At 46.2% G+C, this 23,600-nt stretch overlaps 2 protein-coding genes across 4 annotated transcripts; one reads left to right on the top strand and one right to left on the bottom strand.

Moving 5' to 3' along the window:
- Positions 1-46: 46 nt before the first annotated feature.
- PRADC1 (protease associated domain containing 1) lies at positions 47-5,255 on the bottom strand. The gene is made up of 6 exons (XM_012756324.3): positions 4,935-5,255; positions 4,228-4,405; positions 1,877-1,977; positions 1,244-1,353; positions 823-990; positions 47-598 (listed from the first exon to the last, which is right to left on the bottom strand). The coding sequence occupies exons 2-6, from the start codon at positions 4,292-4,294 to the stop codon at positions 478-480; spliced, it is 567 nt and encodes a 188-aa protein (XP_012611778.1). The 5' UTR covers positions 4,295-4,405; positions 4,935-5,255; the 3' UTR covers positions 47-477.
- Positions 5,256-5,353: 98 nt separating this feature from the next.
- Positions 5,354-23,587, top strand: CCT7 (chaperonin containing TCP1 subunit 7). Of its 3 annotated transcripts, XM_012756320.3 has the most exons (12): positions 5,354-5,513; positions 11,098-11,251; positions 12,236-12,342; positions 13,850-13,975; positions 14,869-14,921; positions 15,275-15,446; positions 19,315-19,479; positions 20,270-20,458; positions 21,096-21,193; positions 21,514-21,646; positions 22,127-22,333; positions 23,234-23,587. In XM_012756320.3, the coding sequence occupies exons 1-12, from the start codon at positions 5,508-5,510 to the stop codon at positions 23,453-23,455; spliced, it is 1,632 nt and encodes a 543-aa protein (XP_012611774.1). In that variant the 5' UTR covers positions 5,354-5,507; the 3' UTR covers positions 23,456-23,587. The 3 variants fall into 3 exon arrangements, with proteins under 3 accessions (XP_012611774.1, XP_075856993.1, XP_075856992.1); XM_076000878.1 differs by lacking the exons at positions 11,098-11,251; positions 12,236-12,342 and having other exon boundaries at positions 5,357-5,513; XM_076000877.1 differs by lacking the exons at positions 5,354-5,513; positions 12,236-12,342.
- Positions 23,588-23,600: the final 13 nt, after the last annotated feature.

Here is a 23,600-nt window from a genome sequence, read left to right on the forward strand (position 1 = left end):
TTTGAAGGCCCTTCCCACCCCTGTGTGCTCTTATTATAGGACACAGTTGCAACCCTGATGAGAAGTTTTATTGCTAAAGTCAGTGAGGGTTTATTGAGTCCCCAAACACCAGTTCCTTAAACCACTCCAACAACTGCTGCGAAAGTCACTGTGAAGAGACCCTGGCTAGAGGATGGTGGAGCCAGGTGGGATGTGGCAGGTCACAGATGGCTCGCAGGCTGTATGCCTTTAACTCCTTTTGTTCCAGATTCTAGCCAGAAGCCCTGGGGCCTGGCTCTTGCCTCTTATGAGGTGCCCTTGGGGGCCCTAGGCAAGGGAAGGCCAGTGGTGTGGCTTCCCTCAGCCTAGCCAAGGCCTTTTCCTTTACCTGGCTTCACTTGTCCCTAAATGCTATCCCCAAATTTCAAATAGCAAAATTTCTGGGCTGCTCCTCCTCAGCCCAGAGTCACTTATGGCTGGAATATGGGACCACCTCTTCTACCAGAAGGTCCAGGGTGGTTGCAGCAGCTCAAAGGTGGGGATGCTGGTGACATTGACTGGGATGGAAATGATGGCCCATGGCAGCCCATGCTGTTCCAGCGAGCGGCGGATCATGTAGCTGGGAGGGCATGAAGAAAGGTGGCCATGGTCACTTTCTTGGCATCCTGTCATGCCCCACTGTCCCCACCACTCTGGGAATTCCAAAGCCCAGGAACTTTTTTGCCCTTCATCTGAGGCACCCCAAGATGAGGCCCATTGGAAGGGACTGGTGATTACCCTTGACCTCCCCAAGTAATGGCACCCAACCTGGTGCTGACACAGCCAGAGACAAGGAGCCCTCACCCATCTCGGCCGAGCAGGAAGAGGGCAGGGATGTCAGCTGTGCGCTGGGTACTGTCCTGGATCATCTCCACGTAGAAGCTGTCATTGTCAACTGCATTGTCAGAGATGATCACTGCCCGCCCGCCATGCTCCTGTACCACTCGGGTCTTGGAGAGGAAGGAACAGCCCCTGGAAAAGGTGGTGATGAGACCAAAGGAAAGGCAGGTCCTAGCTACTCTCCCCCAGACCATCACCCTGGGAGTATGGAAGGAGGACTATGAAGAATTTGTTCTAAAGCTTGTAAGTAAATAGCCCAAAGTATGGATAACCTTAAGACATTTCTTAAAGACCCTTAAAAGTATGAATCATTCAAAAACAGCAATTTCAAAGCACCACCACCACCGATAACCTCAGAATCTGCCCATGCCTGCCCACTCTTTACCCCCTTTCCACCAGAGCGATCTGGTCCTGGATGAAGAAGCCGTTGCTGAGTTCCCCGCAGGCCTCTGGAGGTTCAGCAGGGACAAGGTGAATCTGCTCATACCTTGTGTGCTGAAAAACGTTTAGACATTTTGAGGTGAGAGTGTAAGGAGACACATCAGCTTTAGGACTGGGCTGAGAATCCCATCTTATTGGCACCTCATAAAGTGTGAAGGAAATGTGGAGTGGTTTCTGTGTTGCCAGGCACTTGAGCATTTTTACTTAATTCTCACAAAGGCCTATCTGGTTGTCCTACCTTACCCTGCCTTTTCATGAAATAGGTAGGGGAATTGGTTATAGACCCAGAAAGGGGAAGTGACTTGCCTTAAGTCACATAGTTCAGAGCTAAAGCTGGCAAAAGAAACTGGTGCCCTTGATATTTCATTATTTCATGTCACCCAAGGAGACAGCTTGTCCTTCCACTGTGCCCAGGTCTATATTATACCCAGGGGAGTAGCTGGAAGTGCTTCCTTTCTGCAGTGCAGCTCCTGGAGGACAGCTGGATTCTCCTCCCTTGCCTGTCTCAGCACTCAGGTGGGATGAGAGGGGAAGGGGGAGATTGAGGATCAGAGATCAGGGGCCTCTCTGAACTTACAAAGATACCACCGAAGTCTTTGGCAGGTGTGGCTGTGAAGATGTATCGAATGTCCCCAGGACTCAGCACTTGAAAGTATAAATAATCATGGATGCGGAAGCCTGAAAGATAAAGAGTACAGGTGAGAAGCCTCCTGAGAACAAGCTGGTTCATGTGCAGATCACAGACCTGTGTCTTCAACTGGGCTGGCTATAATCTGGGTACAGGGCCCCAGCTTCAGCTGGTTGGACTCCCCCGGTAGGTGGGATAGATGGTCTTTGCCCTGGGGAGGATAGAATTGATGCAGACAGAGTTAGTAACCCCAGAGGTTTAGAGCACCAGCTGCTGCATACATAGGTGAGCCAGGAAGACTGAGGCTCTAGAGTTAATCCATTTTTGCTCCAAAGACCTGGGAGTTTCAGGTTAGAGATGTAGTGGCCCCAGTACAAAACAGTTCTCTCAAAAACTTAAAAGTTGATTTTCTAGTCCCACTGCCATATCTCTAGTCCAGTCACTATCATCTCTTCCTGACTGTTCAGCTTCTTTTTTTTTTTTTTTTTTTTTTTTTGAGACAGAGTCTCACTTTGTTGCCCTGGTTAGAGTGAGTGCCGTGGCGTCCGCCTAGCTCACAGCAACCTCAAACTCCTGGGCTCAAGCAATCCTCCTGCCTCAGCCTCCCAAGTAGCTGGGACTACAGGCATGCACCACCATGCCCGGCTAATTTTTTGTATATTTTTTTTAGTTGGTCAATTAATTTCTTTCTATTTTTAGTAGAGACGGGGTCTCGATCAGGCTGGTTTCGAACTCCCGACCTTGAGCAATCCGCCCGCCTCGGCCTCCCAGAGTGCTAGAATTACAGGCGTGAGCCACCATGCCCGGCCTGTTCAGCTTCTTAACTGGTCTACCTGCCTCCATTCTTGCTCACTAAGGTCCATTCCACAAACAACAACTTGAGATCTTAAAACATCTTAGCAATTATAATCATATCACCATGCTCAGGGCATCAATAGCTTTCAATGACTTCCCTTTGCACTTAAAATCTAAACTTTAGGGGTGGCCTACAAGGCCTTCCTTGATCTGGCCTCTGGCCACTACTACAATCTAATCTTCCTATGGTCAAGCTGCACTGGCCGCCTTTCAGTTCCTTCATTTCTCTGGGTCTAACTGCAAGCTGTTCCCTCTACCTGGAAGGCTCCCTACTCCCACCCTCCTGCCACCACTTTACCTGGCTCACTCGTAGTCATCTTTCAGATCATAGCTTAAATGTCACTTTCTCAGAGAAAGCTTCTGCCTCATGATTGCCCTCCCCTAAACCCATTCAAATGTACTATTCAGTTGATAGTTCAACATAATTGATTATTATTCAGGATTCACAATTGTTTAATGTCTTATCTCTTCCACTAGGACAAGGATCTTAAGTTTGTAGCTTCATTCATTACTGAATCTCCAGAGCCTAGCATAGTGGCTACAATATAGCGGGTGCTCAATAAAGGTTGAATGAATAAATAACTGTCCAGCTCCACTGTACTGAGGAAGAGAGTTACCAGAAGAACTAGATTTTTCTGAAGGTATGGAAACTTCAGCACCAGAGTTTAACGTTTTAACTGGACTTGAGTCCTGGTTTCCTTAGCCCAGAGAGACTGAGGAATGTTGAAGGATAAAAGCTGCTGCCACAGGTCCATTAGTCAATCAACAAACTACTGAGCCACTACTATGTGCTAGGCTTGGGCATGGTTGTGGCTTTAGCTGTCCTTGTTTACTGTCCAAATCACAGCCACCAAGTAGAGCTCCACTGACTTAGCTATATAGACTTTTGTCCTCGAAGTGGGGCTCCCCATCAGATACATCCCCTGGAAGCCTTCCTGGATTAGTGGTAAACTTACCCTTCTCCCCCCACACATCCTTGCTTGCCTTTGCATGTGCTTATCTGTATAAATTGTGGTATGTCTGCTTGTGTAGGTGCAACCGGTTTGGGGTACTTGTGTGAACCCACGTGTAGGAATGTGTGCTTCTGTATATGTATATGAATGTTCACATACATATCTCTAGCTTGTAGCATCTTTAGTTGTTCCTTGTGCCTCCTCCTGGTCTTACCCTAAGTCACCTGGGTAGGTGCTAATGGGTAGAGAGGCGGGGGAGGTTCGGGGACCTGCTTGAACGTGGGAAGCTGCGGACTCAGAGCTTAGCCTCAGGCTGCGCCCAGCTTATGTCCCTGGGGGCCAGCACCCACTCACTCCAGCCGTCCGTCCCCAGACCAGTCCTGCTCTGAACTCGCGGGATCCCCAAGGTGACCCATGGCCCCCAGCCCGAGACACGCGAAAGCTGGACGGCCAGCCCCGCCCCGCAGCGTAGCCCCGCCCGTTGCCGCTCACCGTGGGCTGCGACGCACGCGGGGAGCCAGAACACGAGACAACACCAGCCCGCGGCGCCGGGGACCATCTCCAGGGCCCGGCCCGGCGCAGCGTCTCCTCCCGCCGTCCCCGAGCGTCGCTCGCCGGACTTTAGCCTGACAGCTGCTCCGGCCTCCCGCCCACATACCCGCTCTCGCCGCTGGTTGGACAACGGGAACGAGACCCACGGCTGATTGGCTCTGACGCCTGCTCATGTAGCTACACTTTCCGCCTCTGCGCCTTAGCCCACTTCCTATTGGTCGAGACAAGTAGGGCCGAGGGCTGATTGGTCTAAACTCTGGCTACTACTGGCCCGCACTTCAGCCCCGCCTCTGCTTGTCTCAGTTTGGGTTCGACTCTCGGGTACCTCCCCAGCTATGGGCGGGCGGTTGCGGAAGGAGCGGGAGCTGGCCGTAGGCGCCCCGCAGGACTCGCTTCAGCAATCAAAAGTCCTGGCGGTCAGCTCCTGTGGTCTAGCCGGATCCTCCCCGAGGGCGCCTCGTCTGACGATTTGCCTCCTCTCACCCCCTCCTCGGGAAGGCATCCGTCTAGCCCGGCGGTCCTCCGCCCAGTTCCAGCGGCGCTGGCCGCGGTCTGAGGCATGCCACCCGCGGGTAGGCTCTGGCCACTACAGAGCTAGAAAACCGGCATTGAGGCCGGCTTCCCACGCCCGCTTCGCTAGCACTTACTGTGTAACTGTGACGTGGACACCTTTCTTAACCTCTCCGCCTCGGTTCCCTCATCAGTAAAATGGACATGATGATAGTACCAGCAGAATAGGGTTGTGAGGATTAAATCAGATCACTCACGAAAAGTGCCTATTTAGCATAAGTCTGTCTCACAGTTGGCATTTAATAAACGTTTGTCTTTACTGCTTTCCTTGGTCTGACGTCCGTGGGTAGAGGGAATGGAGTCAAGGTTCGTGGGTGACGGGATCGAGGGAGCAAGGACCCTACAGGCTCAAAGACAAAAGCAAGACCGAAACGCCACAACCCCGCGATAACTAGCACCTCTCGCTAGAGCGTCCAGGCCCAGACACTGGCTCTTCTGGCCAAGGCCCAGCCTCTGGCTCTTCTAGCCACAGCGACTCTGTGGTAGCGAACCATAGAGTGGCGGAAGTGGCCTGTCTGCTTCCTCTCTGGGTGCAACGGCTTGGCGAAGCTTCTGGGGATTTCTGTAGCGCGGGGCATTGTGGGTTGCTGGGCGGCCCCGATAGAAAGAGGCAAGGAAGAGTAGTGCGGGTCCCTGAATAAGCTTCCAAAATGATGGTGAGTGGGGTCTCGCGTATCCGCCGCCATCCGCGGCCATCTGGGTCGTGGCCGGCACCGCCCGGCTGGCGTCGGCTCTTTAGGACCCTTTTCCGTCTATCGCCTCTGTCCTCGCCCCGACCTCCGCTTGTGGGCGACCCCGGCTCGCCGCGGCCCGGCTGGACCCTAGCACCGAGCAGGAGCGGTTGGCGAGGGCTGTTTGGGGCTCGAGGGAGAGCTGTGGTCGGGCCGGTTGGGTACGGCAAGTCAGAGGGTGCTTTAGGGCCGAGAATCCCCCTCCAGTCGGAACCTGGGTAAAACGAGTGAGGGTTGAGCGTGCTTACGAGGTCGGTGGCCAGACTTGGAAGCGCGGGCTGTCCTGGGAAATGCGGACCGTGAAAACATGTGCTTGCGAGAATGGGCAGAGGCAGCATGGGAACCTTGTGGTTGTTCACTGTCCCCAAACCCGCCCGCCTTCCGCCGCTGCATGCAGGGAAACAGACACTTCCGCTAGTGTTCACTCACGGGTGCAGTCGTGAAGTAAACGCCTAGTGAGTGCCTGCTGAACGCACTAGGCCCTGCTGGTGTCTGGGGATGCAGTCTCAGCCAGGAGAATGGGCAGGATAGATGGGGACACTGGATCAGAGGTGGAAAGACCCGGGCTCTGACTCCGTTGACATTAGATAGGCTTTTCTAGTTGGCTACCTAACTCTGGGTGTCGTTTTCTTAAAGTTGGAGCTGAGGGGTTGGGGAGTTGCTGTGAATCTTGGAAGCTCCTAAAGGGCTTTTTTTTTTTTTTTTTTTTTTGAGACAGAGTCTCGCTTGTTGCCCAGGCTAGAGTGAGTGCCGTGGCGTCAGCCTAGCTCACAGCAACCTCAAACTCCTGGGCTCAAGCAATCCTGCTGCCTCAGCCTCCCAAGTAGCTGGGACTACAGGCATGCACCACCATGCCTGGCTAATTTTTATATATATATTAGTTGGCCAAGTAATTTCTTTCTATTTTATAGTAGAGACGGGGTCTCGCTCTTGCTCAGGCTGGTTTCGAACTCCTGACCTTGAGCAATCCGCCCGCCTCAGCCTCCCAGAGAGCTAGGATTACAGGCGTGAGCCACCGCGCCGGGCTTAAAGGGCTTTTGTAAGCTCTGCTCTCCACCACCCCCCCAGCCCATTCTCCCCACCCCCCTCAGAGCTGCAGATACATTCCGTGAGTCCCAAGCCTCAGTGGTATCTCCTGGGTTGCTAGTGAGTAGGGCCAACTCTAAAGAGTTGTTTGATGACAAAACCCTGACCAATATATTGCGTACTTGGCAGTTCACTTATCCATATTGTCCTATCAGTACGACTCAGTTCTCTGTTCTTTTCACGCATCTTGCAGCTTTTCCCTGTCTTGATAGATGTCATTCCTTCTCCTATCAAATGCCATGTGAATTCACTTTGTACACAGGGTGGAAGGAACTTGGCATTTATCTGTACTCCCTCTCCCCTTTATCCCTCTAGCACTGTCCTTTTTCAGTCCATCTTCAGCATTACCTATTCAGTAGAAATCCTCTTCATCTTCTGTGCAGAAGCAGCATGGTATAGTAATTGAGAGTCAGGGCTTTGAAGCCACAATGAGTGCCTGGGTTTGTAACATGTAATATGCCTAGCATGTAGTAAGCACTCCGCAATACTAGCACTTATTCTGCTAAGTGGTTGCTTGCTTTCTTTCACACCTACAGTCCAGCCAGCTCCCAAGGCTTTCATAAGAGCTTTGGTTGGCATTCCAAGGAACTGGAGCAGAACCAAGATTTTTCTGTGTGGTGATAAAACCCTTCACAGAGGGGCTCCACACCACAACACTTGGATTTTCCCAAAACTGACTCCCGCCCTGTCAGATTGACTGTTTCTCTGTTGTATCAGCTGTTTCTGTGTCTTCCCCATTTTGCAGTGTGAAACTCCTATCATCAAGAGTCCTCCTGTCATCAGATTGGTCCCCGATATTCTAGAAGCCTTCTGTGATTGAAAGAGAGGTTAAAAGGTCCCCCAAAACTTCAGTCCTGTGACTTTGGTATAGCTTGTACAGAGTGTATATCCTTGCCTTTGTTTGTTGAACACTATGTGCCTTGGCATATACATGTCTGGTCTTGTTTTGTAGAACATCAAGCTTAATAATGCTGGGTAAAAATTTTAAAGTAGGATGAAGAGGAAGATCATGAAGCTGAAATTCCAAAGCCTTCCATGATACCCCTGGCAGATTATTGGATTCTGCTGTTCTTTACTTGAGTAATAAAAATGAGTGAGATTGAATGTAACTGAGGGACAGAAGCTGGGCTTGCTGCTGAGGATCTGTTAGAGGAGGGCCCAGCCTGCCGTTTCTACAGAGCCTACAAAGCATAGGGGACATAGGGACTATGGAGTCAGCTGCTTCCAAGCCCTTCTTGCTGGGTACTTAAGAATTGCCAGTAAATTTAGTGTCACCATACTGCCAGTGCTTTTCCAAAAAAATCAAAAGCCAATGCTATCTTATTTCATGGTTTACTTTGAAGTAACAGTTAAATTTTCAGCTGCTGAACATTGCTTCATGTTCAAATTGCCAAATCTTGGCTCTCTACAGATCAAATTAACTGTGGTCCTTGCCTTTGGGAAACCTGTACTTAAAGATGATGATGGTGATACAAAGGTTGTGAGCAGGGAAAAGCGAAGAGAAAGTCATGAGATCACCTGTTCAGGATCACCTGTTCAGGGTACAGTGTTTACTGCAGTAGATAAAACTTCTCAGAAGTGTTGGGGTTCTGAGGAATTGCTGGCCTGGTGGTAAGAAAATGGTTTTGGTAGAAATGATGTGGTGGCTCTTGTAGATGAGGGTACAATTTGCAGGTGGAGGTAAGAAAAAGTATACAGAAGCATTGAATAAGCCTGTTGAAGAGATGGAAGAACCTGTTGAAGGTGATAGGAAGGGATTGAGACTCAAATTGGGTTGGGTTTTTTTTGTTTTTTTTTTGAGACAGAGTCTCGCTTTGTTGCCCAGGCTACAGTGAGTGCCGTGGCGTCAGCCTAGCTCACAGCAACCTCAAACTCCTGGGCTCAAGTGATCCTACTGCCTCAGCCTCCCAAGTAGCTGGGACTACAGGCATGCGCCACCATGCCAGGCTAATTTTTTCATATATATATATATTAGTTGGCCAATTAATTTATTTCTATTTTTATAGTAGAGACAGGGTCTTGCTCAGGCTGGTTTTGAACTCCTGACCTTGAGCAATCTGCCCGCCTCGGCCTCCCAGAATGCTAGGATTACAGGCGTGAGCTACCGCACCAGGCCTCAAGTTGGTTTTTTATTTAAGTTATAAGACTCCATCCAGGGCAGGGGTGGACCAAAGAAGACTTGAGACTGCCATAAGGAATGGTTTAGCAGGACTGGGTGATGGGGAAGCCTTTCAGGAGACACATTTTTCCCTTACAGAAGGCACCAGGGACTGGGCCAACTGAAGGGCCTGAAAGAATGCTGGGAGGATAGAGAAGTCATTTCTTATCACCAGACCTGGCACACTCCAGGAATAGGAAGGAATTTTCTCTCCAACCCATGCCTGATCCCAGATTTTGGGGGTTATATGACAAGCATTCTTTAAAAAAAAAAAATTTAATGAGTAATAAGTGATTATTTGAAATCATTTAAAAATGTACTGAGTAATATGTTAAATTATCTCTATTCTCTTATTCCTTAGAGTTTGCAGGGCATCTTTCTAGCCCATTTTTATACATTCACATATTATGTGTTGCCTCTTACCCATTTTCTATGGTGATTTTTGTTTTAATGTAAATCACAGTATGGCATCCCTCTGCTGAAAGTTTTTCCAGGGCTATCTTTTTTTGTAGGAATGAAATATAAATTCCTTTCCATACATAGTCTATCTACAAGTGGGTATGTGATCTAGTTCCTGCCTACCTCTTTAGCTTTATTCCAGTCTTCCACTTGCTCATTACTGTATAGCTACCCTGGCCAGAGGAGTTGGACTTTTTAAGGAATTATGTAGTACAGAGTTAGTCTCATGGGTTGCTAGACTGTGTTTTTAGTATATGAATTCCTCACTTGTTACTGTTAGCCCAGGACACCCCGGTGCTTTCCTGTACCTTCCCTGCTCAGATCGCTTAAGTACCCCAGGGGTAGACTGGTGCAGTGGCTTTGAAACTTCATTGCATTTCATACTAAATAAATAAATTTTAAGCCATAGCCTAGTAATACACATTTAAATAACACAATACAAGTTTTGAAATAGTATTTACCTTCACTATATTCTGTTTCACACACAAAATTAGTCAGAAACACTTGGAAAGACTGGATCTGGTTCATGAGCTCATTTCTGAAGGCTCAGGCTTAGATGCAGGGAGAAAGAACTCTGGTTTGCTAAGTTGAGAAATAACTCTCTGCTAATGGTCCTTAGAGCAAAGAGCAGGCCCTCTCTTTTTTTTTTGAGACAGAGTCTCGCTTTGTTGCCCAGGCTAGAGTGAGTGCCGTGGTGTCAGCCTGGCTCACAGCAGCTTCAAACTCCTGGGCTCAAGTGATCCTCCTGCCTCAGCCTCCCGAGTAGCTGGGACTACAGGCATGTGCCACCATGCCCAGCCAATTTTTTCTATATATATTAGTTGGCCAATTAAATTCTTTCTATTTATAGTAGAGACAGGGTCTCATTCTTGCTCAGGCTGGTTTTGAACTTCTGACCTCGAGCAATCTGCCCCCCTCCGCCTCCCAGAGAGCTAGGATTACAGGTGTGAGCCACCGCCCCAGGCCAAGAGCAGGCCCTTTAAAACAAGCAAGTGTGCATTAGTGACTATGGGTATTTAAAAAATAAATAAAACAAGCAAGTATCCCTGTCTTCCCAAAGTTTCTAAAGCAAGCCTGAAAATGAACCCCTTATAGGGATAGTGACTATTCTGGAAACCAAAACAAAATAGAAAGAGAAAAACAACTTTGGGGTAGCTGATTGGAAATAGTCACACAGACGCTTTATTGAGCCAGCATGAGAGAGAGAAACACTACTGTATGAATTAGACTTGTCATTTTGTGAGGCAGGACAAAGGTGTTCTTTGTTTCTCTGCCTGTTTTCTTCCACTCCAGCTGAACATCCCTGACAAAGCTTCCTGCCTAGGCATCTCCAGGACAATACCTCAAGCTGTTGGCTTCTTGCATTTTGCATCAATGCCCCATCTGCTTCTCTAAGATTGAGCTGTAATAACATAAGTAGATGTTTTGGTGGGGGTGAACACTGAGCAGGGCCTGCTTCCTCCTATGTTGTGACCTAATTCCTCAGCACAGGGAATAAGATCAGAAGTTGAAAAGTTTATGCCCATTCATGTGGGCACTGGTGAACACATGATTTATTCGATCACATCAGTGCTTCTCAGACCATTTTCCTGTCTAGCACACGTGCAGGGTATGCTGTAATCTTGACAGTACTCTGGTGGTAGAGGCTTGTGGGGAATGGATGTGGTGGACAATGGGAGAATATGGTTCAAGAAGGCCTCTAGGTAATTCTCTTACATGGGAGATAGGATCATTTTTCTCCTCCCCCCTTGAATCTCATTGTAATAGATGATTATTAAAAGCAGTCAATTGTTCTTTCTTCTCTAGCCCACACCAGTTATTCTGTTAAAAGAAGGGACTGATAGCTCCCAAGGAATTCCCCAGCTTGTGAGTAACATCAGTGCCTGCCAGGTGATTGCTGAGGCTGTAAGAACTACCCTGGGTCCCCGTGGCATGGATAAGCTTATTGTGGATGGCCGAGGTAAGTCTACAGGGTTTCTCAGGCCTGTACACGTGAGAGGATGCTCTTAGGGAGTGTTTTGGACTAGCACAGGTTGGCATCAGAAATGCCACTGCTTTTAAGATCTCTAAGGGATTGCTTACTCTGAAGCAGTTCCATTTCATACCTTGTCCTGCATGCTGAGCCCTTGTGGGAATATATTGGAGAACCTGGGCTCAGTAGTTCGTTGCCTGAAGACAGGGCCTAGAAACATGAAATAGAACCATTTGGAGTTGCCTATGGTCACTCCCATTGTATGGTCAAGACAAGGAGAAAATTTCCCCGTAGGTTTTAGTGTATTAATTGATGGGTGAGGGTGTCAGCTTGTTAAGAATATCTATCTAAGTGGTTGCTCTTATTTTAAAATATTTTCTACATCCAGTCAAGCTGTAATAATTGCTGTTCAAACAAGATTGGAAGCCTGTGGTCTTTGAAAGCTTATGATTTTAGGTGGCTCCTTGTACACAGAGCTAACTTTATAAAATGAGATCAGTATCTGTTCCCTTCAATCTTTTTTTTTTTTTTTTGAGGCAGAGTCTCACTCTGTTGCCCAGGCTAGAGTGCTGTGGTATCAGCCTAGCTCACAGCAACCTCAAACTCCTGGGCTCAAGCAATCCTTCTGCCTCAGACTCCCAAGTAGCTGGGACTACAGGCATATGCCACCATGCCTGGCTAATTTTTTCTATGTATTTTTAGTTGGCCAATTAATTTCTTTCTATTTTTAGTAGAGATGGGGTCTCGCTCTTGCTCAGGCTGGTTTCAAACTCCTGACCTTGAGCAATCCACCCACCTCAGCCTCCCTGAGTGTTAGGATTACAGGCCTGAGCCACCGAGCCCTGCCTGTCCCCTTTAATCTTGCCATGATCCTGTCTGCCCCATCCCAATAAAGTGTATTTGGACTCCAGGTCCAACTAGAAGACAGAATTTAAAAAAGAGGCTTTAAACTTTTATTTGTTTTTTTTTAAGGCAAAGCAACAATTTCTAATGATGGGGCCACAATTCTGAAACTCCTTGATGTTGTGCATCCTGCAGCAAAGACTTTAGTGGACATTGCCAAATCCCAAGATGCTGAGGTAGGGAAATCGATTGTATGTTTAAATGGTGGTTGAAACACATGCTTGCTTGCTCCTTCACTCTCTTCTCTTAAAAGTTTTTTTGTTTGTTTGTTTTGTTTTGTTTGAGATGGGGTCTTGCTCTCTTGCCTGGGCTGGAGTGCAGTATTGTCATCATAGCTCACTTCAGCCTCAAACTCCTGGGCTCAAGCGATCCTCCTGCCTCAGCTTCAAGTAGCTAGGACTACTACATCACACTCAGCTAATTTTTGTAGAGATGAGGTTTTACTGTGATGCCCAGATTGATTTCAAACTCCTGGCCTCAAGGGATCCTCCTGCCTTGGCCTCCCAAAGTGGTGAGATTACAGGTGTGAGCCATCATGCCTGGACATTTCTCAGTTTTCTTTTTCTATTTTTTATTTTTTTTATTTATTTATTTATTTTGAGACAGAGTCTTGGTCTGTCACCTGGGTTAGAGTGCCATGGTGTCAGCCTAGCTCACAGCAATCTCAGACTCCTGGGCTCAAGGGATCCTCCTGCCTTAGCCTCTTTATCAGTTTTCTTAAAAGCTCTCATTCTTTTTCTCCCTCATTAAAAATTGGATAGAGATCTCATCACAGAATAGCACCATCTTAGAAAGATTAGCAGACTTGTAATCTGTTTATTCTTAATAGTTTTTGAAATATAAAAAACTGCAGCAGGTCCTGGGAGGTTTATTTTAGTAGAATTTGGCTGAAAATTATCTTTTTGTAAACTCCTACAATACTTTTTGCTCCTTAAAGATTATTTTTCTCGGCCGGGTGTGGTGGCTCACGCCTGTAATCCCAGCACTCTGGGAGGCTGAAGCAGGAGAATTGCTCAAGGTCAGGAGTTCAAAACCAGCCTGAGCAAGAGCAAGGCCCCATCTCTACTATAAATACAAACAAATTAATTGGCTAACTAAAAATATATAGAAAAAATTAGCCGGGCATGGTGGCACATGCCTGTGGTCCTAGCTACTCGGGAGGCTGAGGCAAGAGGATCGCTTGAGCCCAGGAGTTTGAGGTTGCTGTGATCTAGGCTGACGCCACGGCACTCACTCTAGCTTGGGCAACAAAGTGAGACTCTGTCTCAAAAAAAAAAAAAAAAAGATTATTTTTCTCATGCTTCTTGGTGCCATGGTTATTATGACATGTAAGCATTGTATTATAAGCATGACAAGAACTGTCTTATTCATCACAATGCCTTGTATATAATAAATACGTTCTCAGTTAATTCACATGTGTGATTTCATATCCTAAAAAAATTTGATTGCCTATGTCAGTTCTTTATGGAGAATGGGTCTGGGGAATTAATTCAGGACTATTTGACAAGATGGATACCTACTGTCACCTTCTTTCTACTTGTTTCAAAAACCTATGCTTCCAGAAAAAAGCTTGACACCCATTTAAATAGTTGTCCAGTTTAAATGGGTAGAGTGCCTAAAAATGGAGTTTCAGGGCTTAATTTCCTAAATATCAGAAAATGTTTATTTCCTATCTTCTTCCAGGTTGGTGATGGCACCACCTCAGTGACCTTGCTGGCTGCGGAGTTTTTGAAGCAGGTGAAACCATACGTGGAGGAAGGTTTGCATCCCCAGATCATCATTCGAGCTTTCCGCACAGCCACCCAGTTGGTATGGGAGTACTGGTTAACCCGACCTTGTGCCTGGGTGCCTTCACGTTTTTCTTAGTGAGGGGAATATTTTTCCTGGTGTGTGGAAGGATGGAGAATGAGGTTCTTTGGGCACTTTCTGACTTATTCCAAAGATTCTAAGTTGTATTATTCAGTACCTACTTGATGTCATACATTAATCTCTTTAACCTTCAGCTTAAACAGCCTAGTAGACTAGGTATAGTCTAGTATAGGTAGACTATAGTAGGTATAGTCTACTATGTAGGTATAGGCTCTTAGTAACTAAGGACTAACTTTGTTTTCATCAAGTACCTCATGGCACATCTTGAGACCTAGTTAGTATTCACTCTTTAGCCTTCATTTTGTGATTTGGGCGAGGTACTTCATTTCTCTTGGCCTTTCTCCCTTTGCCGTCTCTGTTTCAAGTGGGGACATTAAAATGAGATGATATATGAAGAGTAAATTTTGAAAAAGATTAAAAGTTTAGTATATATATTTGTGTGTGTATTATATATGTAATGAATATGTGAAGTACTAGAAGTTGTCATAGGTGCTTTTAGTAAGTCAGAAGGTTTGGCCTAATCTGGTGTCATAGCTTTTTTCTGCTTATTTGTTTTAGTGTGTTACCTACAGGTCCAGAGCTCAATCTTGAAAGCCCCCTGTTGATTCTTCAGAACTATATACCTCCTCTACATTTCTAACTTTTGGAGTTTTCTGAACTATAGAGATTTATAGTTTTCTGAGCAGTTACAAGACCCAGAATGTTGTTTTGACTGTAGAGTAGAAATGTTTAAGAGTTGGGAGTAAACAAATTAGGAACTAATGAGAGATTGGGATCCACTTTGGTAGTGTGTCTATAGCATGAGAGACTCATTCAATTTCTGTTCTTGGCAGGCAGTTAACAAGATCAAAGAGATCGCTGTGACTGTGAAGAAGGCAGATAAAGTGTAAGTTTGCATTGGACTTTGTCAGAACCTTGACTTCTGTGGCCCAAGGGATATAGAAGCACGTTGCAATCTCTGTATGGGCCTGGGGCTATTTGGCTCTTGTGAGACCTTTGGCTGTACCCCAGCCCACACAGCACAGAAGAGGCTGTAAACTAGTTTAAAAGGTGTCACATGTGAGGTCTTTGACTGCAGTCACCATCTGTCACTGATAATCTGCCCTGAAGATACAGAAGGCCAAGTTGGAGAGGGCCGACATTAGAGGCTGGAAGGGAACCGCCTCCACATTGCAATAGAATCAGACAAGAGGGGTTTGCTTTTCAAGACTTAATGCAGGTTCTGCTCTTGTGTCCCAGGGAACAGAGGAAGCTACTGGAAAAATGTGCGATGACTGCTCTGAGTTCCAAGCTTATCTCCCAGCAGAAAGCCTTCTTTGCTAAGATGGTGGTTGATGCGGTGATGATGCTCGATGATTTGCTGCAGCTTAAAATGATTGGAATCAAGAAGGTACAGGGTGGTGCCCTAGAGGTAAGCTTGCCTCCCTAGACAGCTCCTGCCTTCACATTGACGCTTCAGACAGCTTTATATGGAAGAAGGGCACACATTACAGCTGTACAGAAAATGCATGTTGGACAGGAAGTCAGACTGGGGTGGTACTTCCCATATTGTCACTACAGGCTGTAACTGTAGATACTTTTGGTAATCTCTGTGGATCTTTATTTGCTTATCAACAGAATAGAAAATTGGACTGGTTGATTTTCAGAATCTCAGGTTCTCTATATCAATGTGGGGGTGAATAGGTAGTAGGGCCAGCTCAGATAAATTGTATATGACCTCCCAATTAATAAATCTGAGAAGTACTTTTTACTCCACTCTTTATTCGTAAGTGATATTGTTAAGCTCTCCCTTTTTTTTTTTTTTTTTGAGACAGAATCTCATTCTGTTGCCTGGGCTAGAGTACAGTGGCATCAAGCCTAGCAACCTCAAATTCCTGGGCTAAAGCGATCTTCCTGCCTCAGCCTCCCAAGTACCTGGGACTATAGGCACGCACCACCACACACGGCTCATTTTTTCAATTTTTAGTTGCCCAGCTAATTTCTCTCTTATTTTTAGTAGAGGTGGGGTCTTGCTCTTGCTAAGGCTGGTCTTGAACTTCTGGCCTCAGGCCATCCTCCTGCCTTGGCCTCTAATAGTGCTAGGATTACAGGCGTGAGCCACCATGCCCAGCCTATCTATTTTGAATAGATGATATGTAGTTCAAAAAAGGGCCTACGTAAATAGTAAGTGTTCCATACATCACCCTGGTCCATATGCAGCCACTATTATCAGTTTGTATATGTGTAGCCTTCCAGAATTACTTTGTGCTTATATGAGTACGTATGTGAATACTGTGTTCTTAAACACAAAAGACTGCTTGCAATATATGGTGTTCTCTGACTTGGTTTTGACCTTTTAACAACCTATTTTAGAAATTGATCTATATCAGTTTGTGTGGCTCTTCACTCAGCACTGTCTAGTAGAACTTTCTGTGGTGGTGGAACTGTTAACATATCTGCACTGCCCTATTTACATATAGCCCTATTTATGTTTGTTGGCCTTCATACTTCCATAAGCCCTTAGTGAGATTAGATTGACATCCACTAAGCTAGGAATGAGAACTAATAATGTAGAACTAAAATGCAGCTAATGCAACTTAGGAACTGAATTTTAAATTTAATTTTGATTTATTTAAATTTAAATAGCAACTATCCTGAATTGTTCTTTGATATCTCCATGCTACGTTTGACTTTTTCAATCTCTGGCTTATTGTACTTCTTACTCTATTCCTCAGTGATCTCAAGAAAGTGATTTGGACAGGGGAAGACCTACTTGAAATATGTAGTGTAGCTGTTTTTGTTCTTTGACTTTTACTCTCCCAAATTGCATTCACACTTTGTTATTTTCTCTTCTGTTGTGGCATATGTCATACCAGTGGACTGAGGTTCTCTTTATGTATGTATGTATGCATAGCCAGAGTCTTGCTTGGTTGTACAAGCTGGTTTCGGACTCCAGGCTTCAGGTGATTCTCCCACTTCAGCCTCTCAAAGTGCTGGGATTACAGGCGTGAGGAACTGTGCCCAGCATACCCACTTACTACTTCCATAAATCCTTGAGATTAGGTTGACATCCACTAAACTAGGGATCAAAACCAATAATCTTATCTGGCAAGAAAGCCAGGGACTCTGTAAGCCACACTTGTGTTTTCTCCAGACTGTCCCACATGCATATAAAACTATTAGTGTAAAACCTGACCCAGAATTCAATAAATGGTGGTAGTGATTATTTATTATCAGGATTAACTGAGAACTTCCTGATCTTTATCTGTAGTCCTTAGCCTCTCCCCTGAACATCCCGCTCCTATATCCAATTGCTACTGAAATCTTGTCCTCCAAACCTGTAGCATTTTCTTTCTTGTCACAGTTGGTATCACCATCTTTATTCAGTCGCTCAAACCAGACATCTAGTGTCATCCTTATAAACCTTTCTGACTCCCCACAACCTGTCAGTCATTATTGTCTCATTTTTACCTATTAATTCACTAATTATTTCATAAATCTGTCTCTTTTTCCTGGGACCATGGTTGTCCTTCCTTCAGTCTTGCATCCCCTAATCCATTCTATTTACTACTGTTGCAGGGTGGAGTTCCCCACTTTACTCCTCTGCATAAAGCTTTCTGGGGTCTACATTGCCTCCATGATAAAAGCCAGAGCTTAGCAGAGCCTATAATAGCCTTGTAAATTGGCCTCCGCCTGCTCCCCTCTTCCTCATTGACTGGTCCCAGTCTTTTACATTCTAGCAACTTCAGGTGGCTTTTCATTCCCTTATTCTACAACACTGCCTCCCATCTGTTGGGAATATCCCTTTTTTCTATTTGACAACTCATTTCTGCTCAACAATCATGATTCACCTCAGGCATCGCTCTCTTCAGGAGGCTGTGGATTTGAATGAATGCAGGAATGGAGGACAGATACTGTTTGCTAATAGGCTATAGTATTACAGATTAGAATTGTAGATAAGCACTGATGGAGAACCTAAGGTCATTGAACTGAATACCCTTTTTTATGGTGTGAGAAATGCCTTGGTCATTTACTAAGAAAAAGATCTGAGGCTGGGCATGGTGGCTCATGCCTATAATCCTAGCACTTTGGGAGGACCAGGTGTGAGGGCTGCTTGAACTCAGGAGTTCAAGACCAGTCTGGGCAATAGCAAGACCCTGTCTCTACTTTAAAAAAAATAAAAGAAATTAGAAAAATGTCTTGAGATGTGAACCTAAGTCTCATGGTAGTGCTGAGTCCTGAGTGCAGTGTGATTTCTATCATGCTCTGCTATTAAATCCAGCCCACAGGAAACTCTGTTATGGAACAAGTGGTAGAAACTCACTTCTTGAGATGGAAGGAGCCATGATGATAGCTTAGGAACTGTGTAAGAGATTTCTAATTCTTTTTTTTTTTTTTTTTTTGAGACAGAGTCTCACTCTGTTGCCCAGGCTAGAGAGCCGTGGCATCAGCCTAGCTCACAGCAACTTCAAACTCCTGGGTTCAAGCAATCCTAGTGCCTCAGCCCCCCAGGTAGCCAGGACTACAGGGATGCGCCACCATGCCCGGCTAATTTTATATACATATATATATATATATATATACATATATATATATCTTTTTAAGTTGTCCAGCTAATTTCTTTCTATTTATAGTAGAGACGGGGTCTCGCTCTTGCTCAGGCTCAGGCTGGTTTCGAACTCCTGACCTTGAGCAATCCGTCCACTTCAGCCTCCCAGAGTGCTAGGATTACAGGCGTGAGCCACGGTGCCCAGCTGAGATTTCTAATTCTTACAACCTTTTGGCTTCATCTTCTGGAGAGAAGAAGCATCTAGGCTACAGCACACATGCTGTAGTGGTTGTGTGTTTGCGCACTGTAGGTGAGGGTGTGTGAAGGTTTATGTGTAGGCAACTTGAGGTTTGGGAATTGGAGCATAGAAGTGGGGAGCTTTGCATAGCTTCTGCTGTATTCATAAACACCTGGCTCCTTTTCTAGTGCACTGCGTGTATCTATTGGCAAGTGCTTCAAAGGTCAGTCTTGGGGGACAGCCTAGACAGGTCTTTATCTTGCTTTGTCACTGAACTGAATGATTTTCCTTAAAGGGTAACTCAAATATGTTTTGTGTTACTTTTTTTTTTTTTGAAAAATTGATTTCTCCCAAATTTTATGATAATGGAAAGGCTTTGTTATAACAGTGAAAAAAAGACATGATTAACTCTTTGAGATTCACAGGAGTGGACAAGCATTAGACCAGCAAACTACTAGCTGGATTGTATTTCATGCATGTACTAAACTGTTGGACTGTTATTTTTTTTAACAGGATTCTCAGCTGGTAGCTGGTGTTGCATTCAAGAAGACTTTCTCTTATGCTGGGTTTGAAATGCAACCCAAAAAGTACGATAATCCCATGATTGCCCTTTTAAATGTTGAGCTGGAGTTGAAAGCTGAGAAAGACAATGCCGAGATCAGAGTCCACACAGTTGAGGTAGGCCTCTCCAGCTGGCAGTGGCATGGAAATGGACAGCTTTCTGGGCCAGAGCCTTGGGTCGTCATGGCTGTCTTGAGCCCAACTCTGCTTCTCAGGCTCTTTGTGGGACCCTTTCTCCTCCTGCTTCCCTGAATATTGATGTTTAAATACCAAGCCCACTTCTTTTCTCACTCTGTACTCTCCCTGAGTGACCTTGACCTAAGGAAATTGAGATGTTATGCTCTGGCCCTGGGGAAGAGGTTGGCCGGGGTTCTCCTGGTGCACAGCCTGCCCTCATTTTTATTCCGCTTGTTTGTGCTGATATAGGCTCCTCCCCTTCTAGACTGGGTCTCATGCTGCAGGGACAGGTGTGTTCCCTTCACTGATATTACCAAGGCTGCCTCTGAAGATAGCAGTGTCACCCAGCTGTGGGCAGCTCTTGGGAAATATGTCCCTAGCACAGAATGGCCTTTGGAGGAGGGATCTCATTGGGAACTCCATGGGTACAGCACCTTAGAAGAGACTAGAACTCAGCCAGACTAAACTAGTTCTTACATCATGTCAGTGCTAGTTTTGGTGTAGCTCCCAGCTGTGGGATTATTGTCTGCTTTTGTGTTTGGAAGTTCTAGTTGGTTACTAAGTTATCTTATAGGGTCCTTTTTTGCTTGAACTGAAGAGCAGTTATTTTGTTTACCCCTGTTAATTACCAGATAAATTAGTATGTTTTATTTTAGAGAGTATATGTTACCCTACCATATATGACAACTTCCTCCCCAAAGCATTCTCATCCTTTTCTGGGCCTCTGCAGGATTATCAGGCAATTGTTGATGCTGAGTGGAACATTCTCTATGACAAGTTAGAGAGGATCCATCATTCTGGAGCCAAAGTCGTCTTGTCCAAACTCCCCATTGGAGATGTGGCCACCCAGTACTTTGCTGATAGGGACATGTTCTGTGCTGGCCGAGTACCTGAGGAGGATCTGAAGAGGACAATGATGGTAAGTAAACTTTCACAGGCTACTGCTTGGCCTTCATGGCCCTGAGGGGTTTTCATTCATGACTATTGTAATAGAGTGCACTGTCAGGTTGGCATGGGAATTCAGCCTTGTATTATAACTCTTTCTTTTTGCTAAGAAGTGCTCCATTCCCAGTGTGTGTGTGCACTCAGTGACAGAAACTGCTTTAAAGTTAGTCTAACCAGAACAAGTCAGGAAATAAATCTAGTTTGTGAGAGAACCTAGCAGTAATGGTATGTTTAGCTGGACAAACTCAGTTATTAATGCTCCCAGCTAGATTTCCTCTCTTTCTTGAGCATCTCACAAAAGATGCTCTTAGGTTTAAAGTACTTTTCCTGAGTTCAAATACTGGGCCCAAACACCCTAGTTTGGGGGAGAAAATGTAAGCCAAATTGAAGGGACACCGATCTCCTTTTAACTAGGCCTTTAATGTGTTTTAGTTCTATTTTGTTTGGGGAAGAGTCTCTTGGAGCTCAAGAGAAAGGGCAGTTTATCCAGTGCAGGAGGCTCTGGGGCACTGTGGCAAGTCCAACCTAGGAACTGGCTTTGAGACTAAGTGGCAGGGAATTGGGCTTATTGTGAACGTTCACTGCTAGATCTTTCCTTCCTTGTGCCTTAGGCCTGTGGAGGCTCAATCCAGACCAGTGTGAATGCTCTGTCAAAAGATGTGCTGGGTCGCTGCCAGGTGTTTGAAGAGACTCAGATTGGCGGCGAAAGGTAAGCCATAGGCCTGGGCTGTCTGTAGGCTAAGGTCACAGTATCTCCCTGGGCCTAGCCTTCTGCCATGTTTTGGGTGTGGTATACAGCTTGTACTGTTCTTTTTTCAAGGTCACTTTTGGGCATGAAGAGCTCAGATATATTCAGTGTTACAGGAGAGAAAAAGGCCTACTTGGGTCTAAAGTATGACTCTATAACCTTTTGTGCCTTAGTGGTGCAGCCCCCAGAGCTTTAAGTTGGGAGGGCTTGGCAGTGAGGACAGTACAGCAAGATGGTGGCAGAAAGGAGTTCACGTGTGTATGATTTGATCCTGGGCATAGGTACAATTTTTTCACCGGCTGCCCCAAGGCCAAGACATGCACCTTCATCCTCCGTGGCGGTGCTGAGCAGTTTATGGAGGAAACGGAGCGGTCCCTGCATGATGCCATCATGATCGTCAGGAGGGCCATCAAGGTAAGGTACTGGGCTGATCGGCCTCCTGCCTGCATAGCTTACTGTGCCGTAGCTGATCAGACCCAGTGTTTGTGTGGTGATTCCTTCCCTATGTGACCTGCCTTCCTGGGGTGGTGTGGCAGGCCCTGCTTTGCCTCACAAATCGAAGAGAAACTGAGCCTCAGTCTCTCAAAAATAGGTTTTGCTGCCTTAAAAGCTAAGATTTGTTGTTAGCAAACTGTGGAGCTGCTGTAGTCAGCCATCCCAGTGATAATGCCAATACCCTCAAGCTACAGGTGACCTTAAAGACAGTCAGAAACCATAAGACTCACTGGGTTGAAGTTGGCATGTGCTAAACAGGGGCCATGTCTGGGCTTCTGGGGCTTTGGGTGAGGGGAAGGAATGAGGAACCACTCTCTGGGCTGGAGGACCTGGTGAGTGGCCCAACTTGGAGCTTGGACCAGGAATCACTTAAATTAAGAGGTGGTCTTGTTTCTGCAGAATGATTCAGTGGTGGCTGGTGGCGGGGCCATTGAGATGGAGCTCTCCAAGTACCTGCGGGATTACTCAAGGACTATTCCTGGAAAGCAGCAGCTGTTGATTGGGGCATATGCCAAGGCCTTGGAGATTATCCCACGCCAGCTGTGTGATAATGCTGGCTTTGATGCCACAAACATCCTCAACAAGCTGCGGGCTCGGCATGCCCAGGTGGGTGCTTTGTTCAGGGATTGGTGGGTGCCTGGGGCAAGATTCTGAGTGTGTACTGCGCTTACACAAGCTGTGCCCAGGTGATAGGCTGCAGCTCCATCCAGTACCCACTAACTGTTGTCTCTGAAGTCAGAGGGGAAGCCACGGTGCCAGGATTGGAGGTCCAGGGTTTCTTCAGTTCTTCTATATATATATATAATTGCTCCTTATGGTGCAGTGAGAGGAACCCTGCAGCCTCCTGCCTAGAGGACCTCATGCAGAGCATTTCTTAGTGTGATGGTGAAGCACTCAGAGCCCTGCTGATCTGTGGCCCTGCCGTGGCTCCACCACCTCCAGGTGTGATCCTGGGCTAGTTACTTCAGCCTCTGAGAATTTAATTTCCCCATTTGGTAAGCAGATATGTTTAAGTGGTCAGCACTGTGATAGCAACACTTAGTGAATGACCTTGCCTCTAGCTTGTGTTAGGACTTTAAGCAAGTCACTTTACCTCTCTGTGTCTGTTTCCTCATCTATAAAATGAGGCTTAATTTAAGCAGTGAGAGGAGGGATTAGAAAATAATCCATTCTTGTTTCTTTTGAGAACTCACAGTTTCATACACCTAGTCCTCAGATAACCTGAGGATGGGGCCTGCCTGAAATACAGCAGCTTGCCTGATGGAGGCCCTAGAGCTCCTGGGTGATCAGTTTGTCGAGGCTTGGAAGGGAGTGGTTGGCAGGAGTAGGGGTGCTTCTAGGTTCTTGAAGGAATGCCACAGGAAGATGCTGTCTTCTTGGTGGACATGCTATCAGTTTCAGAGAGCCCAAAGATTTCTAACAGTCCAAGTGTTTTTGGAGCACCGGTATACAGGAAGAAATTTGAGAGTATTCCATATTATTTCCCTTCTTTTCCTGCTTTTTCAGGGGGGCACATGGTATGGGGTGGACATCAACAACGAGGACATTACTGACAACTTTCAGGCCTTCGTGTGGGAGCCAGCTATGGTGCGGATCAATGCCCTGACAGCAGCCTCAGAGGCGGCGTGCCTTATCGTGTCTGTAGATGAAACCATTAAGAACCCCCGCTCGACTGTGGACGCTCCCCCAGCAGCTGGCCGGGGCCGAGGTCGTGGCCGTCCCCTTTGAGAGGCATCCCACTCATCACGTGTCTGGCTGGCTGTAGGGTGCACTTAGTCTCCCTGGCTTGGTTAATTGGTGTTACAAGGAAAGGGTATTAATTGGCCCATTCTATTCTCACTGGACGTTATTTAAATAAAACTTAAGACTTCGA

This window comes from Microcebus murinus, chromosome 3 (assembly GCF_040939455.1).
Source record: "Microcebus murinus isolate Inina chromosome 3, M.murinus_Inina_mat1.0, whole genome shotgun sequence".
NCBI lineage: Eukaryota > Metazoa > Chordata > Mammalia > Primates > Cheirogaleidae > Microcebus > Microcebus murinus.